A 15,802-nucleotide genomic window follows, 5' to 3' on the forward strand; every position below is an offset into this window, starting at 1 on the left:
TTTTCAGAATTATGTTAGCCATTAAGCCACAACTAGATTAAAACTGCGATTCGGCCTAGTTGGAACATATTCATCTTGAAATATTTGCGCAGGCACACGGGGACACAGAAGCGACACACACGGGCGCAAAGCGCCCGTGTGTGTGTCTCTTCTGTGTCCCCATGTGCCTGCGCAAATATTTCAAGATGAATTAGATTAAATCATTCACACCACAATTGTACCGACACCTTGTATCGAGAGAGCTGTGGGCAACAAGAGGCCTCCTGCCAAGTGTTTTTTCTTCTTTGCCAAGTGATTGGTGCTAAGCTATGCCTTCCACAATCCTCCACCAGTGTGCTGTACATAGTGAAGGCAACGCTCGGTGTTTGACTGGCTCATCTCTCTGCCATCAAGGGTCATGCCAAATATGGCCACCCAGATTATTTCCGTTCTTAAGAATGCACAGAAGCCAATCAGATAGGTCATAGAGTGACGTTAGGTCATAGAGTGATGTTTCAAAACAACGCCGGGTCTCAACACACGGGCTGCTGAAAACGTGGTGTTGGTATTCTGCAATATGTAGTGATGTGAATGTTTGAAACCTTGTAAAAAATTACACGCTGTATACAGGCTGCTTAAATTGGCCCTTTAATGATCCAAGGGACCTACAGTACCAAGTCGGTGGGATGGTGAAACATCATCAAAACTGTTTCAGTGTCCTTTTAAAACCCCTTCTTCACACCGATTTTTCTTCGCAAAAATTCAGCAGCTGTAACTGTGGATCAGAGAGAGTATTCATACTTGAACACCGACTAAATTCGTTAGTGCATTAAATATTTAATGGGCAACATGGCTCTTAAAGCTGTTTATTAATTTATTTATTTTCAGACCAAATTAAAGAAAAGTTGGCAATATTATTCAGTTTCTTTGCTCAATCCCTGAAATGCAGTTATCTTTCCTGTAGGTTCATTATATAATTAAGAAAAGCATTTATTTTTTTCTTACTACAACAGACAAATAACTGCTTCACGAAAATCTACAATTGACATATGGATCTATAGCAGAATGCACAAGACTCACAACGATGCAAGCACTTTTATGAATAGGTCATTAATTTTTACTTTATATTACACTAAACTCTATTGTTTTGAACATCACCATACATTGTTTGCACAAAGGAAAAATCTTAGAAGCTAAAAAGAAGAAGTAAGTAAAACCTGGTTCCTATAGTATTGTGTGCTCCAACCATCTAACCTCATGCTGCACAGATAATTATTCTTTCATCTGAGATAGCTACTGGTTTATCACAGTAAATATCTTGCTGGGTTTGCAAAATTAGTATTTGAAGAAAATCATGAACAGACATTTCATTGTGAAGAGTGGAAAATTTGTGCTAAAAGTCACAAAGACGAAGATTAGTTTGACCATCTTCTTGGGGGTTTCTGTGGGTTGGTCGTTGGGGTAGCCTGTTGAGGGTACCTCCTTGTATTTTCCCTAACACTCTCTCCTCTCGTACACATCAGATAGTAGATCTAGTTTAATGTTGTGTCTCCTACATTAGAATGCTTATTGCATAGTACTCAGCAACTCAGTACAAACATGAGCTAGTCGGTTGACGTTAAAGGTTATTGTGATGTAAAATACAGTGATTCCACTCCTGCGCCAACTGCGCCAGAGTGCGCCAAATTGTATTTACTGCGCCATCCTGATAATATCGACGAAATTTGCGCCAAACTGCGCCAAAGTCTCGGGTTTGGGGGCGTCTATCACCGGCAATCGCACCGCCTGCGCGTCAGAACATGTGCAGCTCGATCTTGGGGCTGCCAATAAAGTCGCAATTATGGACCAAGAATTATTCCGCTGAATAAATAGCGCTCGCGCGTGCGTCCCGAAAGCCACGATGCCATGCACGGTGCCGACGCAGCTTCTGTTCTGCAAGTCGGCTCGACAGCAAAACGCGCTCTCCGCAGAGGCTCGTGACGTCTAGGCCTATCGGTAGCGAGAAAGTGCGACGGCGATTCATCGGCGGACGGCGTCTGTTCCAGAAACGCGGCTGATAGCTCGTTTCAAGCGTCGCACGGCACGTAAGGAAAGCTATTTTCAGTAATAACTATACATGAGTGCCGCTAAAATGTCTGTCACTTCTGTTTCCGGACATCGCGGAATGAAATCTGGGATCGCTCGCAGTAGATATATGGGACAATATCGAATTTTTCTTGCTTCGCGTTTATGGAAGAGCACGCGAACGGTGGAAATGCGTTGACACTTTTCTTCAGATATACTTTATCCATCTTCATCCAGAACAGCTTTTTCGTAATTCCTTCCGCCAGCACGTCCGAGTTTGTCATCACTCTGTGGTAAATACCCCCTAAAAGGCCCTGCCCGTTCGAGCTCACGTGCTAGGGTTCCAATTCGATTTTTTTTCTTGCTTTTTAAAAAATGTCATCTCATTAGTAAAATCATATCTCCTGGTCGGAGCAGCCGCAAATGCGCAGCTGTCAGTAGCGGGCCCGTCGCTGACGGCCCACAGCGAAGCGGCTACGCCATGTTACACGTCCGCCCCTCGCTTTCGGGGGTCAATAGCTAACGGTTAAAAAAACTCAGTTTCGCTTAAGAGCGAAGCAATGAATGCGATTCCAAAAAATTGTATTGTGAAACGAAGTAAGACTAGCAGCTAACTCTTTTGGATCCGATCTCGCGTAACTCAAGAAAACGCTGGTTTAAGGGAATATGGCCCCTCCAGGAACCGAAGCGTTTTCTTGCTCTGAGTTCTTTAAATGCGAAGTAAGCGTTGAGAGCACAGCAAGTTTACGAGCCGTCTCCTGATGCCTCGAGATAGCGCGCGCGCAAGCGATTGCGCCCTTCGAACGATGCCCCCCCCCCCATTCCGCTCCCCTGGCGTCCCTTCATGCTCCTTACGAAAGACGGGCGGGGCGTTTCCTCTCTGTTTGATGAGCAATCGATGGCAGGCCCGCACGCGGGAAGATGTTATCTCATGCGCTGTCCGTGCGGCGGAGACAGACGGCCGGCTAGTTTAATCTCCGCTTCAGCCGCGTTCGTCGCCAGTGCTCGCGAGCTTTTACCCGCGGCTAGAATGCGCGTGGTGATGTTATTAATTTGGACTTTATACAGAAAATTACGGCAACGGCGACGGCAAAAATCCACCGAGAGTGTCCATATAATTGCTATCGCAAGGGTCAATGTACGGGACAGATTTTGCGCCCCCCCCCCCCCCTCTTAGGTGATTAGGGGGGGAGCTGCCCCCCCCTGTGCGCACGCCTATGCTCCTGAGATGATTTTTTCTATGAGATTTGCAATGAATCGAAATATTTCTAGCCTTCATAAGAGCCCCATAATAATACTCAGGTGCTTGAATGTTAATGCAATATGCTTCTGTATTGCACTCCAGGATGTAAAATTAGCTGCTCTAAAGTGCTCCGAGATGCAAAATTATCTGCTCCAAAGTGCTCCAAGATGAAAATTTTGCTGCTCCAAAGTGCTCCAAAACGGAAATTTTGCTGCTCCAAAAATTGCTCCAAATCAGAAGTCCTCGGTAGCATCACCGAAAATATAAAATGTATGTCTCTGATAGGGAACAGTGCAGAGGACAAGGACTGAGAAGAAGGCATACATCGTTCTGCTTTTTTTTATTCCTTACCTTTCGCTCCGTTCCCCTTATAACTTTGCCTCTTAGCAGGCACATTTTTGTTCATTGGTAGGTATGTAGGTTCCCCTTTCAGCATGTTTGGGGCATGTTTGATCAAAATTAATTATATTCTTGACGGCTGGTTCCTCACCACAGTCCTCCAGGACAGGAACTTTGGTGTTTTAGCTAATCGACTGAAGATGCAAGCATAAACGCACGGAATGGCAATTTTCCCAACGTTTGACTGTTGCAGACTACTGTTTTCAGATAGATGGCACATGGATAGTGTAACATTTTGCCTCTTTTTGGATCAGCCTGGTTTGTCCAGTTCACCATAATTCCAGACCAGTCATTTGCTTCAATGAAACAAGTTGTGTTGCTTCTTTCATCAAAGTAAAATAAATCAGTCATCTTACTCTCACCATTGCACATACAGAATTATGTCACCATTATTCAACACACCATTGCACTTGCTTTCCATTAAGATGTTGGTTGGCCTCATAACACATTGCAGAACCCCAAACGATGCTGAATAGCAACCTACCTTCAAGATGCTGTATATAACATACAGTTCTCAAGCAGTTTAAGATACATTAAGCATCAGTTTTAACCAACTAATTCAGCATGCCATCTGTTTGCTTTGAATGACAATAATTTACACAGTTTATGGGAATTACACAAATTTGTTTCCATGTGCAGCTTTTAACAGGAGATCATCACGTTATATGGTGTCCTGCTCACGAAGGTTTGGAGGGGAACGCCATGGCAGATTGTATAGCTCGAGGCATCACCAACCGAGCGACAGCAGGCCATGACGTTGAACCTCTTCCCAATTCGCGTGATATCCTTGTCCAACAAAGGAAGCAACGAAGGGAATATGGGCCTTCACATAAAGACTTGGATAGCCAACAAAGCAGGGTTTGGAGACGCATACAAACCAATAGCTTTCCCAATTTGTACCATCTAAGTAGAATATATCTCGCAAAATTTAAAGATACCTGTCCGTGGTGTTCACAAGCACCAACACTCAGACACGTATCATGGGAGTGCACCCAGAGGCCCAAACACATCGACAGCCCACACATCACTAAGCAACCACACACGTTTCACAGGCAGTGGGAGGCATGGCTTGCGGACGAGGACAAGCAGAGCCAAATAGCTTTGCTTGACCAGGCCTAGCAAGCCGTTCGTGCCAGCGGAGCCCTCGACTGAGGGCCCGACCAAACTGCCTGCATTTAAATTTTTTTTTTCTGAATAAAGTTTCTTCCTCCTCCCCCTCCTTTAAGTCGATATCTGATTTATTATTGTTGCTTTCTTGTTTTTATGTGATCATGTATTTTAACCTTTGCTTGTTACTTGAGGGCGATCAGTCCTAAAGGTTTATTTGTGCTTGTTTTTAATCGAATTCATCACAACGTGTGTGAATCGCTTGTTTCATTGGCTAACAATGATGACTTACATCGTGCCGTTCTCTGCGCAGGTGCTGATATCGCGCAACTACCGCGGAGACATAGACATGACGTGCATCGACAAGTTCATGACCCTGCTCATGGAGAAGGAGGAGGAAGGATGCGTGACACCCATCCTCCGGCACTCGGACATCGCCTTCATGTACATCAAGCACAACAACCTCTACTGTATCCTTTATCATTGAATGGCCGTCCCCAAGCTTCATCTTGTGCTTGCATTCATATTTACAGAACAGAACAGGAGGCGGGCACACGAATGAAAAAACGAAATAGACTGGACGATTGGTATCATCTTGCTAAACTGAAGAATGCAAATTCAGTACGGGACATAAAAACCCACACAGAGCACAGCGCAAGCGCTAAATTACATTGCAATATTGCTGTGTGTGTTCTTCTATGTCCCGTACCGAATGTGCGTTCTTCAGTTTAGCAAGATGAACTAACCCAGAAACAAATTATATTGAGAAACAGTGGTCCCTTCTGTTTTCCCTGTAGGTCCCACCTGTTGCATCTCCCAGTTTCGCACTCCCAATATGAATGCAAGCACTAGCAACCATGGCTGCTGACGCAGCTGGTAAGTTATCCACATTGAGTGTGCACAGCGGGAAAGAAAAAATTGGGACAGAAATGGCACTATTGCGGCGTGCCGTTTCCTTCTTTGTTTTGGCTGACGCTCTATACACGCTCGAGCGACAAAACAGGCTGCCTCACCACCCTGAGAGCCTCTCTGGTGCCCATCAGTTGAACAATTGCTTTGTAAGAGTGTACTCTTGATGACACACTTGCATGACACTTACAAACGTACAGGAAGTGCCAGTTAAGGTTTAGAAATACAGTTGAACAGGTCATGCAATGCATAAAAAAATAAGTGCTTCGATGTTTAATTAAGTAAAAGATCATAATAATAGTAATCTTTATTTGGCCTGGAAGAAGGACGGCGGGGTATCATGCTGTGCAAGGGATAGGGCCAAGTGAAGGCGGCCGAGGGTTCTGCTATGTTTTTCAAGTGCACTTAGTGTAAGGAATGCTGAGGGAAGGGCGCTTCTTTTCTTTTCCTCTCATCACTTGTGCAACGCTGACTGAGTAAATAGATAAGATTGAATCAAAGCTTCGTTAAAGTGGTGCACAGTGGTCAGATCCTCCTCTCTTACCGGAACAGCCTGTTATCATTACTGATTAGCTTCTGTAAGCTAATTGCGCAGTGGGAGCCACTGCACCAATCAGCTTTGACAAATCACAGTATAGATGGAGCACTGTGATTCAGAGGAAATTGGAAGAATTTTTTGTACGAGCTTACAGTACTTAATACTTGAAAATTTGATAACAGGATGGAGATGCTACTACAGCTAGGTATCCTACGAAGGGCTTTGGTCCTGCAAAGAACCCATGATAGGTCATATGTGACAGTAGAACTCTCCTACTTCCTGAATTTTGACTGAATCAGTGAAAGCTTGAATGCCAAGAAGTGGTTTGTGAGGAGTACATTGCATCAGTTTTGTTTTTACATAGTAATGGTTGCTGAATGCTGTGGCAGTGTAAGCCTTAAAAAGTAAATGTTTTAGACTAATGTTTGTTGACCTTCTGATACTCTGTGCAACAACTGGAAACATGGGGTGGCTGCCATTGGTCTCCTGATCATGCACAATGGGACACTCTGTAGCTTTTTCTGTTATCATCCCCTAGCAAAAATAGGAAAGAACTTGTCCTGGAATCACTGCAGGCTTGTTTTTTGTCAAGTAAGTTGGCGTCAAGTAAGTTAGGGCAGCTAAGCTATCATGGACTATGAAGTGTTACATAGTATAATTTTTTTTTCATGTGCACTAACGCATATGTAAGCCATTGAGTTGTTATAAAACATAGTGTATGGATGCTCTACCATGTCGTTATTCTGTGAAAACCAAGCTTCTCATTTGAATGTGCATTAGGAAATGCATACACTGTGTGTTGCCCTTGACCTGGTGTTTCTCCAGTGGTAGCGACTTCGAAGAAGAATGCCAACGTCGCTCTCATATTTGCATTCCTTCATAAGATTGTTACTGTAAGTGACCATTCTCCGTTCACTTCCCTTTCTCTTTTTGCGCAAAGCGTGCAGTCACAACGCGTCAACTCCATCTGGGAGCTGTTAGACTGCTATTTTTCTAAGATGAGTAGGGGTGAAGCAGAATGTACATGCACTCAAACCTCGTTATAACGAACACAGATATAACGAATTATCGGTTATAACGAAGTAAACGAGGAATAGTCTTGTCATAGCTAGTGTTGCAAATAAACGTTTATAACGAATTTTCGGATATAACGAAGTTATTTTCTTGGCAGATGCAACTTTGTTATAATGAGGTTTGAGTGTAGTAAGAAGAGAAAAATTACTGACATTTTTATGTGTGAATGATTACTTCAGATGTTATTGTGGAATGCGTGCAGTGGCAGGTTTGGCATTTAAATGCTGGTCATGCAGCACACGTCAGATTGCTTTGTATTTGCAGTAATAGCTTCATATCGTAACAGGATAGAAAGTTGGGCTAGTTGGTACAAATGCATTCTTGAAGAAGGGACAGCGTTCGTCCTGTGTGAATGTTCCTTCTTGGTCTGTCTTTTAGCGCTGCATCAAGAATGCTTCATATCGACCTTGAATGCATACAAAAGATTAGGGACAGAGGTGAATGATGCTTTTTGCATGTGACAGTAAGGCTCGTGCACCGATATTTCATCACAGGGGCACATTTCTTTGCTTAGAATCATGTGACATGACGCTTTCTCATAATTCATGTCACACAAATTACGTGACAGTGTCACATCATTCACAAAATGTACACTGGTTGGGCGGAAATGACTGAATAAATGTACGCTGTCAGAGTATGTATTTCTTCACACTCACTTTTGCCCAATCGTGTGCAAGATCATTGTCTCAGTTAACAATCACTGAGTGGAAAATATGCTAAATGTATCATTATGATTGCATTGTTTATCTAGCCTCTGTGCGGCATCCTCATTGTGTTTGTGTGTCTTACGTGGCTTGTATCTGTCTGGAGTCTGCACTGTATTTACTTGAACGGAACATGTGCTTATTGGCAATGCACCCATCAGTTGTCCTCGAATCACTGCACCTTGGAAATGCAAAATGCAATACAGGTCACCAAAATTTTATGGGTAGAGAGAAGTAGTGATATGTTCTCTCCTAGAAAAGACAAAGAAAAGTGAAATGGTCTCCAACAATAACGAACTTCTGGCTCTTACGGCAGCTTCCAGCACCCACAGTATGACAAAGCACAACGGCTGATATCATAAATGCCGGGATTTGAGATTTATGGGTGGGACTCAGACACCACTCATCACAGTCTTAGTCCGGTGCTTGACTCTCATGTGCACATTGGCCTCCTCAGACCTGAAGACTACCAAACACCATAACCACTATTAAAATAGGTTCTCATTACAAAGTGCGTCATTATACAAACATGAGAATACCATTTTGGTTTTGTTAAAATATATTGGTTAGATGATAAAGGCAGCGTCTCCTCTTAGATGATTACAGTAAAGCCTCGGTGATACGATCACGGCTCTTACGTATTTCGGGATGATACGAATTTTTCTGTGGTCCCGGCCAAGGCCCATTAGCCTGCAATGTATTGGAGTGCGGTTGTTGCGAACCGATTTTCACCCCGCGACGTTTGATACGAACGTACGCTCATGCACAGGTACGAACAAGTGTTGCCCGCGCTGTCGGGGAAGACGCGGCAGTCTCGCGCGGGCGCGGGCACGCGTGCTGCGCGACCATCAACCTTGCCTCCGAGATCAACCAGCCATCAACCTCCAAGATCAACCGACCATCAACCTTGCCACCGAGATTGTGCGCCCGAACCTTGGAGGCCGTTAGGCGCCCTCGCGTTTAGATTACAGATGGCAGTGACGTCGCGTTCCTTTTTTTTTTTTTTTTTCAACGCGTTCACGCGGGCTGCTGTGCTCGAGGCAGCAGCGTATTTGTACTGTGTTAACACGCGCCTGCTACGTCGATGCAAGCCAGGGGCGTAGGCAGAAATTTTTTTCGGGGGAGGGTTCAACCATACTTTATGTATGTTCGTGCGTGCGTTTGTATGTGCGCGTGTATATATACGCAAGCAAAACTGAAAAATTTCAGGGGGTTTGAACCCCCCCCCTGGCTACGCCCCTGATGCAAGCCATGTCCTCGCAATCAGATGTTCTATGAAATAAGAGTGAAACTTGGGCGGCGGGTCCATCATGAAGTCCCATGAAAGGTGGGCGAACACCCCAAGAAACGAAGCGGACGTTCTTGACGAAGGAGCTAGGCGTCGCAACGTACGCCGAAACCGGCCAACTCTCCGATTTGCAAGCGGAAACTCGCGAATTTTGAGCAAACCTCCCGATTGTGCAGGCACGGCCGTAAATATCCCGAACAGCGCCCGCAATACCACCACCATAAGAAAATAACCGCAACAAAAGACAGCGATTCTAAAATTTTCTGGCCTTCATCTATCGCATGCAAAGCGCTTCTTAAGTTACTTTTGGCGCAGTATGCTGTTGTCATGCAGGAAAGCGTAGTACGATTAGGAAGGGGCTACTACTAGCGGTCACGCGTCACAACACATCTGATTACACAAGCGCGCACGCACCGTATATAGGCCTCCCAAGCTCGGCCAGGGGGCGCTGCGGCGCACGCGTTTCGCCGCCTTTCTAGCAAAAACCGGTCGCTCCCCTCTCCGCGCCTGCCTTTTGACTGCGCTGTCTCCGCACGTTCAGGCACCCTGCACGCGCTGTTCTCTGCTCGCCGTGCACGTGCAGCTTCACGTGTCGCTTGCTCTGAAGGTTTAGAAAGATCCCAGAGATGGAAAAAAACGTTTTAACGGTGGGAATCTTACCAGAGGAGGACGGTTGATCGACCACCTTTTCGGGACCGAGCAGGTCGTCAAGGGCGATGCTGTTTGTGCGAGCGCTACGTGCGTGCAGATGCTGAACGGGCACATTTCTTTGACATGAGTAGGGAGGTGACTGCGCGAGTTCTGTAATTATGTTACCGGTAAAACGCACATTCCTTGCGGCAGTCGTGTATACTCGAAGCTGTCAGCAACCAACCAGCACGCTTTCGAGTGCGTTTTCTATTGATAACTTTTCAATTGCTTAGATGCCAAGTTTGTCGTGCGGCTTTAAATTTATTATGAGCTCAGTGTGAAGAGCACAAATTTACATCTGCCCTGTTGAGTCACTGGCTGCATCGCAATGCGCAGTGTTCAGTTTCGTGGGAGTTTCACTTTTGCCGAGGTTTGCATCGAATGATAACAACATCGGATCGCAAGTTTAATGTCGCCTTGGATTTTTTTAGAGCTCCCTTTGACATCATAATGATATACGCAAACAAAAAATAAAGAAATATTTCATGCTCACTTCGACGATGCATGTTTCTTGCAGAGGCGTGTTTCATTTCGAATAATATCGACGCCTCATCACGCACCGTGTTCGCTTATTCGAATGTCGCTTTGGTTGTTTCGAGAGCTCGCTTGGTCAGCATCATATTATACAGGGGCGTAGCCAGGGGGGGGGGGGGTCAAACCCTCCCCGAAAATTTTCAATTTTGCTTGCGTATATGTACACGCACACATACAAACGCACGAACAAACATACATAAAGTATGGTTGGACCCCCCCCCCCCCCCCCCGAAAAAATTTCTGGCTACGCCCCTGATACTATACAATACCCACTGGGATCGCGCATGTGTATGATTATGCCGAGATTTGTGCCCAATAATAAGCGCATCTGAATTCGCGAAGCCATCGAAAATTTAATTGCCACCTTGGTTCTTTTTTCAGCTCGTTTCCAAAGCGGCATGCAAGGCTTTTTATTACGTGCCGAACGCATGACATTAATACGAGGCACGCCGTGGTGGATTAATTCGGATTAATTTCGGCCACCTGGGTTTCTTTAACGTGTACGTAAATCTAAGTACGCCGGTGTTAGTGCATTTCGCTCCCATCGAAATGCAGCTGCTGTATGCGTGAATCGAACCCATGACCACGATTTTAGCAGCGCAACACTTCAGCCTTCTAAGCAATCACGGCGTGTCGCATGCAAGGCCAATATAAACGCTCAGTGCAAACATACAGCCTAATTCTGTTTACAGGGAGCCGCGACGGGAAATGTACCGCAATCAGCTGAATTAAACACTTAGTACTCACGGTACGTTATTTAAACTGTGGTGTAATAAGCCCAAATGCTCCGCTGCTGTAACATTACAAATGGTTGACTCGGAAAGCCAGCGCGCAATCTCGAAACGTACAGCGGCTGTCTATTTGTTGTAACTTCGGTTCACAAACGCACTTCCCTTTCAAATGAGCACGATCATCGCGTTTCTCCCCGTTAATAGTTCGTAACACTGTGTACGACAAAAACTGCTTCAAGGTGACAAGACCGCGAAAGCATCGCGGCGAACTGCCATAATCCACTCTTGACGCCTCTGCTCCTCGGACTGCTTGCATTGGAAACGGTAGAACATGACAGGAAGTTTTCGGCTCTTCGACATTTTTAAACTTTTGTGACAGTTCACAATGCAGCAGGACTGCGTGCCTGCTTTCGAGTACGACGAAGGAACGGCACCCATAGCGTGAAAAATGCGAGATAAAAGCCCCGGGGAGCACGTTCTCCGCGCGCGCGATGGGAAAACCAAGCAAGAGCGACCCGTCCCAGCTACCGGAGTTTTCCCCTCTCTCCGCTGGGGCGGCGGACGGCGCTGCGCAAACTTGAGCGTTGGAGGCCTATTGACATGTACAAGTATTATCGTATTTGACGTTTAAAAAGTTTACTGGCAGTCATTCAGAGCTGTTGATGACATCGCTGCGGCCCTGAGAAGCACTAAATCAAAATGTATGCCAACTTTCTTTTGTCGCATACTAATTTTCCATGTTTTCTGGTGATACGAAATTCTGATGATACGAATATTTTTGGCAACCCCGCTAGGTTCGTATCACCGAGGTTTTATTGTAAACAGCAGTCTCCTCTTAATCCTCCACTAAAAAAGAAACATTATTGACTAAACACAGATAAAAAGATGTAATGTGATGCAGTAAGGTTGTTCTGTTAAAGCTGCATCGTGGATTTTTGTGACAACTCATAGTATGTATAGTATTCGAAAGTGCACATTACGGGTATAGTTTTTATTGTCTGTGATCACACAGCAGCCTAGGCATAACTGACGTTAGTTTTTTAAGCTGATGGCAGTAATGCTTTTGAACCCACTCCCGCTTAGCTCCTCACCTGTGACTTTATATTGGATACGATTATATTACTTATTCTCTTCAAGGTTGGCCTTGAAGGATATTTAAAACAAGGTACCCTACTGGGTATCATAATATAGCATAGAACAGGGCGAGCTGGTATTCCATGATGAAGTACTCAGCACAGAAGTGGACAACAAATGCGAAGGAGTGATTGAGACAGGCATGGTTTAGAAACGGGCTAGCTGGCGTACAGTGCTTGTCTGCGTCGACCCTTTTTGTTTCTTGTCCACATTTGAGGAGACCTTGGTACAATCTGGTGCTAATGCTTTCATCATGAGTGCCGTGGGTTTGAAGAAGTCACCATAAAATCCAGAGCAAGCACCCCCCCTCTCCTCAGCCAGTCGAAATTACTGGCAAAGTGGTGGGGGGGCCGCTTTCCAGGAACAGCATCAAAGTTCAAGATGGTGGCAGCAAAGTTTCCAGTTGGAAAAGAACGGAGTTAACGTGGACTTCCTCAGAAGTCTTCTCGCTGTCGTTCATGGCAAGGTGCATATTGATGGCTCACAAACACAAGAAACAGAAAGGCAGCACGATCAGACCACGGGAAGCATAGCATGGAAGCACCTCCGACGATGAGCCAACGCAACAGCTCTAAGCGACAAACGTAGATCTTGGGGGCCTTACTTTTGCTGACCACACCGTTATAGCTACCATCTTGGAATACAAACATTGAAGGCCATGCTTTTGCAACATTATGCGGGAATAAAGATCAAACTTTGATGACAAATTTTAGGTGCAGGCACTTAGAGATCGGGCTGCTAAGCAGGATTGGATGCGATTGGAGCAGTGCATGTACAGTACTGACGGATTCAAACACGACGTTACATTTTTCAGCATAATGACTGGCATGCGCAATCGCTCGAGATAACCACGTCCTGTCACGATGAATCTGGTCTCTAAAGATGATGTTAGCTCCGATCTACGCGTTTGAGTCAAAAGTACGCTGATATGGCCTGAGCTGAAGACTGCGTAAGCGAAAGTACATGTTACTTAGCCCTTAATTGTCCTGTTTTAATCCTTGAGTACTGTACACAGTGCATGATCAGGGTGCAAAGTGCGAGTGCTTGCTCGGAATTTTACGGTATGTTTGTACAGGAAAAGTGTGCATTACATTTGAGTAAACGGAGTACTAACAATGTCTTGCGGCTTGTGTGGAATGCGTGCAGGTGTTCAGCGAGTACTTCAAGGAGCTGGAGGAGGAGAGCATCCGGGACAACTTCGTCATCATCTACGAGCTGCTGGACGAGCTGATGGACTTCGGCTACCCGCAGACCACAGACGGCAAGATCCTGCAGGAGTTCATCACCCAGGAGAGCCACAAGATGGAGCTGCAGCCGAGGCTCCCCATGGCCGTCACCAATGCTGTCTCCTGGCGGTCTGAGGGCGTCCGCTACCGCAAGAACGAGGTCTTCCTTGACGTCATCGAGTCGGTCAACCTGCTCGCCAATGCCGGCGGCAGCGTGCTTCGCAGCGAGATTGTGGGCTGCATCAAGATGCGCGTCTACCTCTCGGGCATGCCGGAGCTTCGACTGGGTCTCAACGATAAGGTCCTCTTCGAGAGCACAGGCCGTGAGTTGGAGATTTCCTCGCACTTTCTTCTGCGATGCAGGCCAATTTTCGTTAAAGGGGTACTGTTAGTCAGAGGAATGTTTCCTAAATCCAATGATTTGAGAAGTCAATGCTTGGAAAGGAGCATATCAGATATGGAAAAGGACAGAAACGCTGTTACTAATCTGAGAGGCACTAATCAAACTTTTGACAAACATAGGCATCCTATGTCGTATCTGACAGATGCACCTCTGGTGGCCGTATCTCCTTCACAAGACCATTACTGCATTTACTGTATGGATGCAAAGAAGTTTTTCTCCCCTGTCAACCAGTTCATAGCACGTAGGATCCTGTCTGTCCTCATGTGAAGTCTTTTAAATATAATACATTGACGAATTTTACTTGGATGAAGTGTCATATACTGTGACTGATGTGAAGTGTTCATTGCACTAAAGCACAACTGACTTAATTAGAATATATATTAAATGATATAAACTAAAAGTAGGGTTAATAAAAATTGCCCTTAACGCTGCTGCGACATGGGAACACCTGTGATATGTGCATCCAAACATTTGTCACTGTATGCTATGAGAGGGCAGAGTTTCAGATTTGATAATATTCTATGTTGTGGATCTCAAGTCTAGGGGAGTGGCTAATTAGTTATGAAATACTGTTTTGCGTTTTTCTAGAATAATCTTATTTTCTACCTTTGATTTCGAATGTAATCTTTATCACAAAAACTACGAGGAATGGATGGTTCACACTGACAAAACATCTTGACTGGCATATGCTTTACCGACCAAATAAATGTTTTGTGTTGAAAAACATTGTCTGTTGGTGAATACTCAGCAAGACACTAGCCCAGGTAAACACCTTGTCGCTAAGCTGTCGCAGAGATCATCTATTCTAGACACTCTTCGGGAACTGCGAATGGCTGCCCGTGACTGTGCGACTCCAATTGACGCAGGGGGCAAGAGCAAGTCGGTGGAGCTGGAAGACGTCAAGTTCCACCAGTGCGTGCGACTGTCGCGCTTCGAGAACGACCGCACCATCTCCTTCATTCCACCGGATGGCGAGTTCGAGCTCATGTCGTACCGGCTCAACACCCACGTGAGTCGTTTGGCTGTCCGTTCACCGAGGCTTCAACAGGGGATTAAAAGGGGCCTTGCAACACTTTTCCAAGTAATCATCCAAAGGCTTCATTAAAGGAGTTTATTACTTCACGAATCGAATGCCACAAAAAGTTTTAGGATCTGTCAAGTATAAGTGGAGTTGCAGGGATTTGTTGCATGGTTTAAGCACTTTTTCTCTCCTTTCATACCAGCGAGCACGCTGAAAACTACGCAGGGAGGGGGGGAGGGGGGACGAAAAGGGGGCAAGAAGACACGCCCATTCATCAGCGCACATCGTGACCTTGAGCACTTTTTTTTCTTTTTTTTTTTCTTTGAAAGCATGGCTTACTGTCAGTGTGATCACGAGGGAGCGTGCGGGCACGTGGCGGCATCCGACGGCGGCCGTCGTAACTATGCAGCTCACGATGCTCAAATCAGTCAATGGCCGTGGACTTTGGGTTTATGGCAGGGTCATTTGGGTTTATGGCATCATTTGTCGAGAGAAGAGGGAGTGATTTTGTGCTGACTTTGAGAATTGATTGTAAAGTTCAGGCCACGTGCAGCGCTGTAATGTGTGGCTCACGTGTTCTCGGGAGCCTCGACTACAGATCGGCAGCATTTTCTGACCATGCTGAAAAAAGTGTTGCAGGGCCCCTTTAAAGAATGAAATCAAGTTAATCGATTGGCAGATTGCTTGTTTACAATAATTCTGGTAAGTGTTACCATACCCACCCCAATGACTTGGCGGCTGTGCGATTCTGCTGCTGA

The 15,802-nt window shown here is 45.5% G+C and overlaps 1 protein-coding gene across 1 annotated transcript in view; it reads left to right on the forward strand.

Annotated features, from left to right (window-relative positions):
- Nucleotides 1–15,802, forward strand: part of LOC119405358 (AP-1 complex subunit mu-1) — a 35,857-nt gene that overhangs the window by 1,960 nt on the left and 18,095 nt on the right. The window contains exons 3-6 of the mRNA XM_037672197.1: nt 5,106–5,262; nt 7,065–7,132; nt 13,541–13,943; nt 14,890–15,032. Of these exons, the coding sequence (XP_037528125.1) occupies nt 5,106–5,262; nt 7,065–7,132; nt 13,541–13,943; nt 14,890–15,032 (771 nt within the window). The remainder of the gene's footprint in view (nt 1–5,105; nt 5,263–7,064; nt 7,133–13,540; nt 13,944–14,889; nt 15,033–15,802) is intronic.

The sequence above is a fragment of the Rhipicephalus sanguineus genome, chromosome 9 (assembly GCF_013339695.2).
Source record: "Rhipicephalus sanguineus isolate Rsan-2018 chromosome 9, BIME_Rsan_1.4, whole genome shotgun sequence".
NCBI classification, from domain to species: Eukaryota; Metazoa; Arthropoda; class Arachnida; order Ixodida; family Ixodidae; genus Rhipicephalus; species Rhipicephalus sanguineus.